Source organism: Acanthochromis polyacanthus, chromosome 5 (genome assembly GCF_021347895.1).
Source record: "Acanthochromis polyacanthus isolate Apoly-LR-REF ecotype Palm Island chromosome 5, KAUST_Apoly_ChrSc, whole genome shotgun sequence".
Lineage (NCBI taxonomy): Eukaryota > Metazoa > Chordata > Actinopteri > Pomacentridae > Acanthochromis > Acanthochromis polyacanthus.
Window position 1 is genome coordinate 21,750,246 of NC_067117.1, and position 16,159 is coordinate 21,766,404.

At 38.7% G+C, this 16,159-nt stretch overlaps 1 protein-coding gene across 1 annotated transcript in view; it reads right to left on the reverse strand.

The window, feature by feature from the left end:
* The window catches only part of magi1b (membrane associated guanylate kinase, WW and PDZ domain containing 1b), a 161,771-nt gene that overhangs the window by 46,893 nt on the left and 98,719 nt on the right, over positions 1 to 16,159 (reverse strand). Inside the window, 5 exon segments of the mRNA XM_051948779.1 lie at positions 491 to 526; positions 1,254 to 1,336; positions 3,539 to 3,764; positions 6,960 to 7,202; positions 11,825 to 11,944. Of these exon segments, the coding sequence (XP_051804739.1) occupies positions 491 to 526; positions 1,254 to 1,336; positions 3,539 to 3,764; positions 6,960 to 7,202; positions 11,825 to 11,944 (708 nt within the window).

Consider the following 16,159-nt stretch of genomic DNA (forward strand, 5'->3'; position numbering starts at 1 on the left):
ACAGTGTAAAACTACTCAAGACAAGCTGTAACATCTGAGCCACTCATTTGCTGGAGCTGGAATCTGATTCTGAAGATGACAGGATTTCTATATAGAAAACGTACATTCATACACAAAAAACCTATGGAACTCTCAGAGGAGTAAATCTATGTTTTAAAGACCATCATCAGTCTCAGAACATCTGCAATTTCAAAGTGAAAATGCTCAGCCATGGCACTGGCTGCTTATTTCGCTCATGATCGATCTTCTAGCATATAAAAACACCATATGGACATGTTAACGAGGTAGAAAACTTCTCACCAGAGGGGGGATTTAATTGCCATGCCTCAGTTTTCTTCCCTTCACTATTTCACACTCTTTAAGTTCAGCTGTCCACTTACAACAGTTATATTTGTGCATGATCAAAGTGACACTTGTGGTGGGACCGTGAGTGCAAAGGTAGACATTTGTGTCCCAGCATGGCAGTGTAAAAGATGAGAGAAGTTCCTACCCAAGTCATTATCCAGCTCCTCTGTGTGTACCCCTTCTACTCAGTGGGACGGACAACCCAGCAGGATGAGGTGATTGTTGGAGAGCCGATGAGGTCAGAGAGGGAGAAAGAGACACATCTTTGGGTTAGCTGGATGTAATTACAGCATCTGGCCACAGGGTGGCAAGAGGTAATCAAAGCCAGATCATCAAGCTCTTGTGAAATTCATGTTTACAAAAATCTAATGGCATGGTTTTCCCCTAAATGACTGAATCTATTTATGTGGTTTATAATGCAATAATGGAGCAGAGCTGCTGAAGAAATGTATGCAGCCCAAATGATGGAAACCATTCATCATGTGGAGGGCGCCTCAGTGTAGATCAGGGTCTAGTCAGTCATTACTTATTTAGGGTAGATGATAGAAATGAGGCAAACAGTTCAGAGAAGGTGTGGAGCCTCTTGCAATGAGAAACAGTTGAAAAAAATGAGCACAGTAGAACAGTGCCACCCAAAGACTGTTCAGTACTTTCTCTGACCCAACACTGACACCTAAGGGCGACTGAGGGAACCTCTACTCCATCATGTACATCCTAGATTTTCATTACAATACAGCTAATTGCTTTTGGCAAAATCTATCATCTTTTCATAATGAAAAGACTGGGATTTTACATAAGGAGAACTGAAACAAAGCATCAACCCTTTTGCATGGAATTCTATGCATACAACACATAGAAGATTTGACATAAGCATGCATAGTCTCGTGCGCAATGAAACAAGGACATACCATCGTCTTCACATTCTTCCAGGGGTTTCTGAGGTTTGTCCAGGCACCGAGGGTCTATCCAGGAGGTGGTCTTTGTATTGTGGCTGAAAAAAGAACAAAGAGAATAAAATTACCTGGAGGTAGGCAACAAATAATCTTGATGTCCTCACAACTGGGATGTAATAAAGGATTGTTAAAGATGGATTTCAAAGTTATAGCACAGGATGCAGCTCAAGATTGCTAGATGAAGGTTTACTGTTACCAAAGGGGTCTGTAAATTCAGTTTAAAAACATGTGCAACTCTATTCTGTGATGACATCCTGAAGTCTGAGATAAATAGGATCTGCTGTTAATATATAAATACAAACCAGAAAGACTGAAAATCAACTTCCATAACGAGTTCGTTTTTGTTTTCTCTTACAAACAACAATACATTAGAACAAACAAAAAGTACTTCTCCATAATTATCTTTAATTACAAACTGTAGCTAATGCGTTGAGAGAAAGTAACTGAGCTCGTTAGAAATAAACAGTCACTTTAAGAATGAAAAACACCAATTTGACTACTCTTATTTTAAAGCTCTTATTTTGGTCATTTTTAAGGCTAGTTAGTTCCTGAGTCTCGTTTTACTCAGAACAGTGCTCGTTTACCAGACCTTTCATCATTTCATATGATAATACACGCATTTTTTTCAATATTATTGAATAGGAATATGAAATTGATTTGTTTATCCGTGTACGTCATCATGTAATGCTGTCAGTGGAGATATCTGGAGTTTTAAATGCTTTTGAATGTATTTTATTTCTTCTAAAACACTATATTTTAAAACCTGATGATTTTATCACTTGTCTGGGTTTTTTTGTTTGTTTTTTTGCTGCCCTGTGAAACACGGCAATTTTCATTTTACAAAGTGTTTTATAAATTAAAAATGTTATTATTAGCTTTCATAATTATATTGGGAAGATTGTGTGGACACAATGTCACAATTTTTAATTTAGGATTCTTTCATACGTTTCAAAGTTTGACCTTTGTACATTTTTTAATTATTCACAATAACACCAGAAATTCTATGTATGATATTTAGTGGAAATCTTGATGCACAATACTAGGTGCACTTACCCCTTCAGTATGAGAGCGAGACTTCAAACAGTTTGATTTATTACTACACATTATGTCCTGCTGCAAACTGTAATTCAAAAACACACACTACCGGTCAAAAGTTAGGACACATTTTCTCATTCAATGGTTTTACAGAAAGTAGATAAATACTGAAGACATCAGAGCTATAAAAGAATACATATGGAATTTTATTGTAAACAAAAAAGTGGTAATCTTCAGTATTAATCTGCATGTTAAAATAATACAAATGAGTAAAAAGCATGGAATGAGAAGGTGTGTCCAAATCTTTGACTGGTCATGTACATTTACAAAGAAAAGATTCTGGTAACATGTCACTTGTTATAAAGTTTCATTTCAACTAACTCAGTGTTGCACAATAATTTACTCTGTACAAACAGAACCCATCAAAACCTGAAAGCAGACAATATTCAAATAATACTTTAAAACTCTGAACCCTAAAAACCAGCCGGCTGGATTGAAAGGCATGTTATTTCTTTTTATTTTTTGAAAACTCGCCAAAATGGCACCATTTATCACACACAGAAACTGGTAAAGCAGGACGACTCATCAGATTTTCAACTTTCCAGCTGCCCTTTAACTAATCAAACCCAACTTTTGGTTTTATCAGAAAAATGAACTCAGCCTAAACCTAAAATTGTGACAGTTAATCAAAATCCAAAAATTCAATATATCTTATGTTTAAAAACTAAAATTGTTTCCTTGACAAAGGTTCTGTAACAACTTGGAAAAATGCTGTATATGTTGACAGCAGGTTTCATGAAGAAATTCTAAAATAAACAATCAGAGAAATTCAACTCAATCTAAAGCTAAAATCATGATATTTAATCAAAATTACTGCATTAAAACTCTTATTGAAAAAAATGGCGAAATAAATTTATTCAATGATAGAGACTCTAGAAAATAAAAATATGTTTATTGCAAATTTCAACTAAAGAAATTATGATTCATCATATTATAACTATGTCATACTTCATAGAAGACACTTATGAGTTCTCTCTAGTTCTAGCCATGGTTGTGCCATTTCCAGAGAGATACAGGACTTCATATTGCAGTGAAAAACGAGCCTAGAGGGTATAAACATATGACCAGGGAAGAAACTGCTTGGGGTTCAGAGGGCTAAATAAGAATAAATAATGCTGAGAATATGAGTATGCTTTGTTACTTACTCTATAAAGTAGACCTCTCCATTCTCGGTGTAGGCCATCTCCCAGTTGTCCGGCAGAGGTCCCAGTGGGTCCTCTGGGGGAGGATGGCTCAGGTGAGAGTGTGTCTGCTGTGTGCTCTCCGTGGTGGCCGGTGGTGAGGGGGTCGTCCCAGGGTAGGACGGTTCACTCTGGCGGGGGGCGAAGGGGCGCACGGAGTGATGAATCTCGTCTAATTCACTGGAGTCTCCTGGAGGGATCAAACACAAACACAGTTTGGTGTCAAGTATATTTAGGTTAACTAATTTCAGTGACACTTTGGGGAACAAAAGGTGGCTGTGAAAACAGTGGAAGTGCCACAAGAGGAAATCTAATAAAAGGTCAACGAAAAACGGCTTTCTCAAGAAAACAATATCTTCTGCTGCTTAAATAGGCTGAGATGAGGCTATTTTTACACAGCAAGAGGCAGACACAGCACAGATGTCAGCCAGGTGGCAACATGTCAGACTGCCATGTTTAATGTAAGAAGCAAAACCCTTTTATAAATAAAAGAAAATGTTTTCTAAAATGTTTTAGATTTCCTCACTAATGAAAAGCCTGTGCAATCCAAATACTTCCAAGATTAAAGTAGTTCATGAGGTTTTAAAACTCAACATCTTGCCACAACTCTAAGGTTTCAATCCAAGGACTTGCCAAACCCTCAACATCTGCTTCACTCTAAAGTAAAATCACCAAATGCTACTTGAGTGCAGCCATTTATCCCAAACTACTTCCGGCAGCTACAAAAACACTGACTTCAGTTGGGGCTGCTGAGTGGGCAGTTCACACCTAGAATCAGGGCCTCTGAAGTGCTATCACCTAGCTTCCTGTTATCTCATTTTCACACTCTCGCTTGACCGACACCCTCCTTGCTCACACAATCACAGACGGCAAATAAACAACTTTTGGTCCCACCTTGATAAAACACATGGCAGGAACAGCTTTGGGGCTGAGTCAACCTCCTCACAGTGCCTACTGACCCACTAACACACAAGAGGAAAGACAGCACAGAACGGCCGGCGCAGTTCATTTAAAATAATATCCCTGCTAACAGCCCCCAATTAGATGCTTTAATCATTTAAACTAATCAAATACTATCTTCCCTCTCACTCATACACTCAAATGACCTACCAACTATTAATGACATCATTGCAAATGATTTCAAATATATCATCCACCCTCTGCTGCCTGCAGCCAGATGGCACTATATTACATTTTTAGATGCAGACATGCATAGTCAAACCCAGAGACCACTTACTCACCAATCAAAGAAGCTCTTGTATTCTGCAGGCCCTCTCCTCATCAAAGTGCTCTCCCTCTCTCTCCTCTTCATTTGTGCCTTTTCCTACTTCTTCATTTTCTCAGTTTATCCTCCTTCACAGAATAAAAACCTCCCTTGTTTGCCTCCCTTTCTCTCTCCATCTCTGTCCAATCCTTTTCAGACTCGCCCCCTTCCCGGCCACTCCCTCTTTCTCTTTAATTTCCTGCTACCTTCTCTCCACTTCCACTCTCCTCCCACTTTATCCATCAGCACTCACATTCTTCCGTTCTCTCTCCTCTCCAGACAGGGCAGCAGAAAGCGCAACTGCATTCCAGTGTCATACTCCAAACTAAATACAGCACAGCATATTTCTCCAGCTACTGTGGAAGACGGATCTACAAGCAGCTGACTGTATACACACTGTCTGTTTGCTAAAGGAGTCCACATCACAGCTAACACACAGCTGGCGATTGGTTGCAGGCAAAACTGGGAGACGGTTGGAAAATTGACAAAAAGTGTTTAGTAATGCCAAATGTGGAGTTGATTTGGATGTTGCCTGTGCAAAGGAGTTTGCTGCTGCCAGCCTTGGGACTGGTTCCTGACTGGTATTTTGTATCCAAGTACATGAAGATGTGGCCCAAATCAATTTGAAACAGAGCGTCATTAACAACCAGGCTTCAGATTGTGCTTCAAATGCATCTTGACTGACCACTTGTTGCTGGGTCTCACCTTCGGACCCGCAATATGAGGCCGCTCAACAGAAAAATGCCCATCTGAGCTTAACTTAACAGTTCCAGAAGGTGAATGTGCAGAGTGTTTGGTGCACCAGCTTATGCATAAACCTCAAATTGCTGCCCAAGGTAATAGAATGGAAAAGTCAGCTGTGCTTGACAGGTTTAGCACTCGCACTGCTTTACATTGTTGCATGGTTCGGTTTATATTTTGTTTTTAGTATATTTTACCTGCATTTCCACCAGTATCCAACACTGTCCTACATTGCAATTTGTAATTGTTCATCAAATACTTTTCAGATAACATTAAAGTAATTTGTGTCAAAATACAATACACATGAAAGGACAGCTTTCTTTTTATCTTTTTGCTAAACAGTATTCAATTGTATTTTATGTAAAAGGAATTTCCAGTCATTTTTTTTTTGTAATTATTATTGCAAAAATGAAGATATTTATGGTACAAAAAGGTAAAAGATCTAACTGTGCAGCCAAAATGAGTTCTGCCTGTATTATATTTTTATATACAACTGGACTATCATTATTACGTCATTAACTTAGAACCATTATTTTCATATTGCAGCGAGCGTGGCAGAGCTCATTTTACTCATTGCACATGATTATTTTTCCAGTCATTAAATGATGCCTCATTATTATGAATATAACCACTCACTAAAGTTGTCAAAAAAGAAATGAAATAAATATTTTCCGCTGAAATGAGAGGCAGAAGTGTACAAATTTAAAATATTCAAGCAAATGACAAGTACCTCAGAATTGTACTTGAATACATGCACTTTGTACAGATTGCCTTGAGAAAGCTTCTGCCTGAGGCATAGATGACATTCTACAAGTGCCAAGGTACTTCTTGTTAAAACTAAATGGAATATATTTTGTAAAGTAGCTTCTTCAGTATGCAAAAGAAGAAAAACAAGCTGAAGAAGTCCTAATCATGACATATTTGGGCACAAAGAATCCATCAGTTATCAAAAGGACATTTTTTGATTAATTAATTGACAGCTACTGTATTGATCCGGTTGTCCAAGACACATTTTATTTCAGAACATATGAAATGGTAAGAGTGCCATTTTACCCGGGATAAACCTATGTTTTTCTTTTACAGTAGGCGATCAAAGCCTGCTGTCTACTGTCATGACTTAACATTGTGTTTAGTCGTGTGCTTGCTCGCTTTATTTCAAAAACGACAACCTCATTTTCAATTTTTTAGACAGAAAATAAGAAAAGGGATTTCCAACCAAACAAAAACAGTCTCTAAATTGCAAAAGCTTGTGAATCCAGCATCAGCTGAACCCTATAAACACATGCGTACATCTGCAAACATACCAACAGCAGCTCCACTTCCCGCCCCACCATCCCTCCACACCCTCCGCCTTTTCTTCTTCCTGCTGTCTCTACGTACCTGTAAAGCTGCTGTTCATGTCAGGGAGGTCCTCGTCGTCCTCCTGCTGCTGCTCTCCAGGCCCTATTCCAGCATTGTGCATGTCATTGTAGGACTTGGTGCGTCGGGGAGTGGAGTGCTGCGAGCCCGGCAGGCTACTGCTGAGCCCGTCTGGCAGTGGGGCATCACCGCCGCTACCGCTACTGCTAATCACTTTCCCACTGGGGGGCTGCACCGGTGGCTTGGGCGTCCCATAATAGTTACCTAGGCAACAAGGAGGGAGGCAGAGTGGGGGATTAAAAAGACAGAAAGAAGTAGTAGGAGGGCATGAGAAGAGGGGTCACAGGGTTTTTGTGTGCATGGTTGTGTTTGCGTGAGTGTGTATTGGAGGGGGGTTAGTCAGAGCCTTTGTATGCAAATAGAAAGGCTGAGTTTGTCCGTGGGAGAATGTTAATCTCCAAAGCAAAACTACACTTTTTTTTCCCCTTCTTTGGCCCAAATAATGTTGCACAACCAAGATCACTTTAACACAAACTAATTAATATTTCACTCAAGAGAAAATGAGAAAATTCTCGAACAACATCACTTCATTTTGCATAATTATAGTTAAAGAAGAGTGCTGGGAAGCAGATTCTATATAGACACACAAGTGCAGTACATATTTCCTTCCAAGTACTGCAGAAAATCATCTGATTTTTTTTCTTTGGCATTTCAGCTTAATTGACAATTTCAAAGAAGAGAGAACAAAACAGAGAAAGTGAGCCATGCTCATTCAAAGAGAAACTAGGCAGATGTAAAGATGCAGAAATATAAAGCCAGAGTCTTGATGAAACAGAACTGCAACAACATCCAAGATACAAAGAATTTTTAAAATTATGTTCCATTCTAGGTGGCAAAAATTCAGTTAAAAATAAACTGGCAAATTACAAAAAAAACAGAAAAAGAGTTTTTAAGACTGATATGAAATAATTAGATGGGGCAAAACTCATCTAATTATTTAGCATGGACCTAAAATGAAGCTATTTAAAGGAGTTTATGGACAAAAACGTCTGCTGGAATACAGTTTTATATTCAAATGATCCATTGTTTGAACTTTACAGCGTTTATTCTACACAAGGACTTAGGGTGGAAGCCGGTTTAAATACTATTTGGTATAATCAGTCACAATATCAGAGCCTCACATGGTAATAAACCCTCAACATTTTTAGGTTACCCACAGTGCCCACAGGTGCTACCAATCCTGGGAAAAAATGGCAGTAATTATACATGTTATAGCTATTTTACTACTCACATTTTTAACTTGTTTCCATACTTGCTTCCCATTTGCCCTGTACAAATACATCCTGCAGTTCAGTCAGAAAGTCCCAAAATGTTGGTTACATGACTTGATTTTCTAAAAATAGTTTAAAACACCTGGTTAGAGTAACTAATTTATTTTTTGAGATATGTAGATATATGTATATGTCTTTAGAAATGTAGAATAAAGTAGTATTACCAAGATATCACAATTGTTAAGCTTCAATATGATTAAGTCTCTTGACAGAATGGACATCACAAGTCAGGGGCTCAACACTGCAAAAACTCAAAATCTTACCAAGTATATTTGCCTCATTTTTAGTGAAAATGTCTCCTCCCATTCGATTTAAAATAAGTTCGCTGAACAAGTGACATTTAAGCAAGATGGAGGGACTTGTTTTAAGACAATGCATCTTAAATTTTTTGTAAAGTCAAACAATCTTGAAATGATCTTGTTTTGAGTTGTATTTTACAAGAAAACTCAAAAAAAGTTTAATACATCTCAAATTAGGAGGTTACATGAAAGCAAAAATCTATTTTTGAGTGAATAATCGCTATTTTTAGCATGACTGCCGTATTTTAAGACGCCTAAGCTTGACAATCCTGGTAAAATATAGCTTACGATAAGTTTTCCCAGCTAATTGTAAGATCTCAGTATTCTAAAAATCACATCTTATTTCAAGAAATCTTACCAAGCCATTTTTCACTTATCTTAAGGTAAAAGTTCCTTGAAATAAGCTTTTTTTTTTCTTGTTCTGAGAGGGGTATTTTTTCCAGTGAAGGGCCACTGAAAGTTGAAAATCCAACGATTCGATTTATGGCAGTACATTTTGAAAAACAACATGCCTTTCATACCAGTCAGCATGCTTTAGCATTTAGAGGGTAAAAATTGAGCTGCTGGGACTATTTGAATTGTGAGTGGAGCTACAACTATATAAAGAACTGCTCAGTTGTCTGATAAATTACTTACTACGCTACTATATTTTCAGCATCCTTGCTATTTGGCGGTTGGCAGACAAGATAGCAGTGCGTGGTACATCCTGCTTCTGATGTATCATCTCACCAATCTCTGTGCCATCAGCATCTTGGTCTACCTGGCTCAGATCTTGGCAATCTGATGTTGTCAAATAACGTGTCCCACTGACTTGGCTGTTCAAACAAACATTTGAAACAGAGAGGACATTGTAAGTTCCTGATTCTCTGCACACTGTCGTCAGTTGAAGTGAGTAAGCTCGCTGCCAGCCAGAAGTCCAGTGGCTTTGTTTGTTCCTCCTGGCTTGTCATCATCATCGTTATGGAACACTGAACAAACTAAGTGGACACAGCAGACACTTAATTAGACATTATCTGACTGAAAGGAAGTGCTACATGGTGGACTTTTTGTTGACAGGATTTGCAGTACAGTGACTGCGTTTCTGTCAGCAAAGCAAGTGTTTTGTGTTATATGTAGCACATACACTGTGAGAAATAATAGGGCTGGAGTTTCCAGGTTGACTGGTCAATTTTCTCTAAATCAAACCAAATTTTCATTATACACACAATCATCAGTGTTACTTTCATAATAAGAAATCTATTAACTAAAGCATACTACTTTTTTCAAATGTTCTTTCTGACTCACACATGTGATGCCGGTGGTCATCAGACATGTCCAGAACAATCACTGACTGATCAATGGGCAGTGACTGTACGTGACTTCATCTACAAACTGTCAGATTTACCAGACAGAAACAGACTTTGGTTGCTTCGTCTAACCAGCTTCAGTGCCTAACCTGTAAAAGATTAGGGTTGGACCCGAATATCCCGAATATCTGAAAATTCGTTCGCTACGGCACTATCCGGATATTAATTTTGGTATCCGAATATTCGGAGGCCAGAAACCACTATTCGGGCCAGCCCTATAAAAGATACAAGTGTTTGAGCTCATGTGTCAATGTGACAAAGCCCACAGAAAACATACCAACCAAGCACTGAACAGTGTGCATCAGTTTTTCACAAATATACTATTGTAATGTTGTTTGCATGGAAGACAAATGACATCTAGATTTTGAAAGCAAAATTTTGTGCTGTTCTTTAACTTTTCACGTTTACTTCAGCTAATTTTTTACAACGTGTCCGAAAGTAACATTCTGGAAAATACTGGAGAAAGAAGGGGTGGTTGTAGCTATGGGCTACACTTATTGGGAATAAAGTGAATTTAATAGCAACGCATGCTAAGAATGACAGAACTAGAATTTCTTTAATTGAGAAAAATTGTGTTCTTGCTGCACTGCACTACATCAGATTGAGAAGACCATGTGTTGAGTGTGGTCTTTGGCACAGACACCAAACCTTGTCTGTGGTGTGGGCGGACATGTTTTGAGTGCAGGCTGGAGGCAGAGAGGGGACAGGCTTCCCTCATGTTGTGCCAGCAGGTATATTTGTCCAGAAGCAGATTGACCCGCCTGGATGTGGCCTCAACATGGCTACATACTGACAATGTGCCACTGGTAGGCGAGTTTAAGTCCTGGTTGTAGACTTAAATACGATTATATCTGTTGAACCAACTGACACACACATCCCAAATCAGGTTAAATACCATTTAAAGATGCTTACTGACTCATATCTCAAGAAAGTAAGTGTCAAATTGTCATTGAAATGCGTAACAGTCTGTGTTTGTGTGTTAGCAGTGTTCCTCTGTATGTGCCAACAAGCGCTCTTTAAAAACCTGCTGTCACTGAAAGTTGGTATACGGAAATTTATTGTTAGATTTTGTGATGCGGATGTCCTGATCTGATATCAAAGATTTGGATCGGGATCACTAAAGGCATTTAACTGACTGGTATCCGCACAAATCTAAACCCAATTTTTTCTTTATGTCTGTTGATGTAAAGTTGTTATGGAGGCAGAGCACAATTTGTCATAGGGCATCAGAGATGGAAATTTTGAATACTTTTCAATCACCAATCAATTAATTGATTACATAAATTGAACAAAATAGAGCATTTGTCCAGTCCCAGCTTGTCACAAATACATAAGCTCATATCTTTGTCATGCTGGCAGGTTGGAAATGAAACACCCACAATGCTCTCTGCTTGCTCACACAGAATTGCGTGTAGATTAAGTGACCACCTGCTCAAGAAACAGAAAGAGGGTCCTCCTGTTGGCTAAATCAGGTATTAACAACAGTATAGTTTTAACATGTATGCAGGGAAAATATTTTTCCAATGCCTTTTAGAGCTTGTTGAGCCACAGCGCACTGCATTTCAGACAGTGCCCTGCTAGAACAAGTTTTCATATAAAATTATGGAACAGCTTAGATGCACAAATGCAGCTATTTTCTTAATGCGCTGTAGAGTTATTAAGTTGTCAAACAAATGAATTGCATTGATTTTAATAACTTTATTGTACTTGAATTGTGTATTAACTAGTAAAATGGCATTGGTTTAAAACTCGGTATCAGCAGAAACTAAATATGAAATGATTTTGATTTGATTGGGGCAAAAAAAAGAAAAAAAATTGATTAGGGCATCCTTATTTTGTTGTTAGATTTCTTTTTTTAAACCGTAGAAGTTGCCAGTGAACCCAGCCAAAGGGGTGACTGTCTAATTTACCTTCATATGTTCCTATCTCCAACAGGGTTCCACTCTTCTCCAATTCAAGGAAGTCCTCTACTGAGAGGAAGTTGTAGTCCACGCCAGAAACTTCTCCTTCACGTGGGGCGCGGGTAGTACCTGGACACCAAATCAGAGACAGAGCAGAAGTTAGCAGGAGATTTTAGTGGCAGCTGGGAATCGCATACATCACTTCTTGTATTACCTTAGATTGTTTGGATTTTTTTAGATAGGACCATCAGAAAAGTTGTTCAGCAGCGTGCTATTTTTTAGTATAGTTGACCAAAACATTTTGCGATGTGATGGAATTTCATCACTCTGCATAACATGCAATTTGAATGAAAACCACAAAATCTTTCTTTCTAAGATATGCCATAAATATTACCAAAGGAGCAGTCTTCAGAGCACTATGTAGCATTAGCAACTTTAATACTGATGATTAATGTTATTGATAATGTTGACATTCTTTAAAAAACTGAAAGTATTTATCACTCTATACTGCTAGCAGGCTCTCAAAGGGAGATTATCCACTGGTTGTTGATACCCCTTCATGCTGGGGTAGAGTGTGAGGTATTGTAGTAGCACCTTTGTGAGATCGTGCCATATGTGAGGGGGGAAACGTGTGTGAACCTGTGTGTGATTTGGCATGAAGCCTGTGATACTGTAGCACTTGCCTCTAACGGCTGCTGACAGTTGGCCAGTGTGGCATCAATGGTAAACAGCAGGAACAATGGTGAGATGATACCACAGTGGTTTTATCTGAAAATAAATGTAACTATCTTTTTCAAAAATATAATTAATTCTGCTTTCTTTGAACCACTTTACATCCCTAATACAAAACCCCACACTATTGTCAGAATGGTCTGCTGGTCTCTTTGGACTTCTCTCCCTCTCTACTGCATTTATTGCATCTTACTACAAAATAAAACTATTCTGTCTGTAGCTTAAGAAACGGTACAAATTAAAGCACCCAGAGAGTGCTCATTGCTAAATATCTTTGTCATCTATCTAGTGGCAACAGAGGGCTTTTCCGTCTTCTTTGCTTGCTTCCCCTGCCTTCCCTTTCTCCCATCTCCTGATCTGTCTTATCTCCCAATCACTTTGTCTCTACTGGGCCGGTAAGCAATAAGCTGGTAAAAATAGATGTGTGGGGATATGGAGAGAGGCTCCCACTGCAGCCATGTTCAGTGACACTGGTGATAAATCACAGATGTGCAGATCCTAACTCAAGCAAGAATGCATTACACTCCGGCATGCATACAACACACCCAAAGAGAAATGCATGTTGTCCATGTCTGGAGACAATGGATCTCTCACACAAAATGTTTTTGATGTGCATCAGCTCCATCATCCAGTATCACAATGGCAGTATATTCTGCTGTTATGTTTGTTAAAGGCTAATGCACGGGGACACACAGAGTGACAAAGTCTTCTTGTGCATCACCAGAATTTATAATTAGTGTCCACAAACACCCAAGTGCTTGTGCATAAAGAGGACATAGATTTAAAGTCAATCAGATTCTATCAAACAAACTGTCTCAGTTAGCTCATTCCCAGCCACCAAGTCTTTAACCGAATGTCAACCTTGGAGAGTCCTCGGCGGAGCCTGAGTGCTCAGCCGACTGTCAGTTCACTTCCCATACAAAAGTGGCCATTGATTCGACTCTATTTAGACACTGTGGCTCATAGAAAACCAAATAGGAAGTGGAATTGTGACCAGTGTTTCAAAAGGGGTAGAAAAGCAGAGCCCTGGCTAACACCCAGGGGTAAGACACTGTTATCGCTATAGGCCTAATTAATTCAATACCCCCTCCCTACAAAAGCTCCATTGACCGAGCTGTAAAATGGAGTGAGAGGGGAAAGACAAGTTTAGAGTTGTGCATAGAGACTCCTGCCGAGAGCTGGGATTGGATGGGACGAATGACAATTCTTCCAGATGCCGACTTCTAAAATTCCGAAGAAGAACGAGAAAGAGTGCGACTTCCAAAGCTAGGAGTTAGCATAATCCAGCTACTGGCACACACAATGAAGCCTTGGAGGTTTGTTGTGAGGGTGTTCATCTAACACTGGCTGGCTTGTGGCTTAACAGCTTCGGCAGCTTCACCAGCTGAGGATGGGTGGGTGGGCGTTAAAAAAGAAAAAGTAATCATTAGCATTTCAGGAAGATGATCAAGGAAACAAATCTGGCAGTCATACTGTAGTATGAGGAGCTGCTGGTGCATCAAAACACACTCACAAACACGTAAAATGTACTCCAGCCTGTAACTGTACGACATGCTGTTGCTAGGGATGAAGTAAGCACAACATAGACAGTGACATAGAGGAGCTACAAGTATATTTTCCTGTGATGACAAGTTCTCATCATGGTCTCTGACTTCACAGCCCCCTTTAAATCCCTTGAAAGAAATATTAAGTAACACAGAGATACCGTTCAAAAGCATACTGAGAAAAAAAGTGAGAATGGCAGAGATGTTGACGGAAAACTGAAGCGGCAAAAGTAAAAGAGAGACTACAATAGTGGCCACATTTACAAAGAAAGCAAAGAACCTGACACAGACTTCATACTGAATAAGTTAATGTTCTTATTTTAAATGATTACATAAGTACAGACTGAATTATGTTTGTTGTGGTGAGTTTGGAAATTGAGAAGCAACAATGATGGTCACCCCCTGTGAACTATTCAACTCATATGCCAATGTGATATAGACTCATTACCTGATGAATGATTATAGATTATGGAACATATTATCAGTTTATCTCTTGTGCAGTCTATGCTAAACCTCATGTTTCTTACATTTTGCCACAGCAGTACATCCTCATAGCCAACTTCTCCCAAATTCGGCCAAACACTGTTTCAAGACATTTTATGGTCATGTTTTGTGCTACTAAATATTTCATTTCAGTATAGGCAGAGCAATACACACGTCCAATAGTCAAATTCTAGGGAGTGCAATGTTAATTCCTGTATATTAACTTAAATTATTCTACACTTTTAACTAAATGAACATAACTCACTGCAATACTGATGTATAAAATGCATGCTCTGCCTGGAGAAAACATCTCACATAGAAAATAGCCACTGTAAGTAAAATTCCTTGGTTTCCACTTGGGCAAATCTTACACTGAAATGCCTTATTTCATTCTTTTTAAGTAAATTTTTCATCACACAGGTATCTGACCCGCTTTGCTTCGGTAACTAAGTGGGAAACTAGAGGCTTCTCTGCGCACAGCTGTCCAGCTAGTGGACCACAGCCTGCATGTGAGGAGACATCTCTAAATTGCAGTGTCTATCGATAAACAGATATTCGGCAGATGAGGTGTCATATTTATGTTTTTCCTCTAGTAGATGCGCTGCATTTAGGTCTCATATTGACACAAATATTTGTATGGAAGGTAGCACAACAGGTAAGTGAAAGTAGTGTTCTGTTTAGTTGAAAGTGCAATAAAAATATTTTGTCTGAAATAATCCTGATAAATAATTGTGATGTCGATATTGAGCAAAAATAATCCTGATTGTCACATTGGCCACAACCGTGCAGCCCTGGGCAGTTGATCAGAAATACTGTGGCTACAGAAGGGATGATGCTGATTAAAAAAAGGTACTTTGTTGATGGTGTCTTCGGTTGGTGCCATTACATGACTGCGTTATGGAATGCAACTAATATGTTTGACCATAAATCTGCACCGCAAAGTGCTGCATGATCAGCACCAAGCCAGATCTGAATCAAAAAAAAAAGCAAAAACCTATTTTACATGCCTTTGCCACTGGTAGAGCATATGAGAAAGATTCCAAACTGTTTGCACTCTCAAAAAAAACTCTTGACAGTAAAAATTCACTTCCATTATTTTTTATTTTCTGTGCAGATGCTCTCCCCTACAAAATCGCTGTACTCATTCTGGAATAATCAAATCTTTCCAAAGTCAAATGGTGAAAATTCTTGTATTTTTTCAAACTGCAAAATATATTACTTTCTCCCCCTCAACCACAGGAAGCGGGACTGCTTGCTTTAATGTGTATTAGAGTACCACCAAAATGAAGCCAAGTAATATTTTGGCTGCTGTGTGTATGAAAACATATATATATATTTTTAAACAGGACGCATTTTGAATAAAAGTCTGAATGCAGCTGAAAACAAAGTCTACACAGAAGACTGGAAAAGATTAAGCTTCACTGACTGGTCATTCACAACGTGGCTAACTGAAGACCAAGACCTATTAAAGTACACCACATTTCCCAGCAACCCACTCATGAAATTGATGCCAATATGCAAGATTATGAGAAAACTAGCAAAAGAATTGAAACCATCTATTTTATATTACATCATAATATATAAT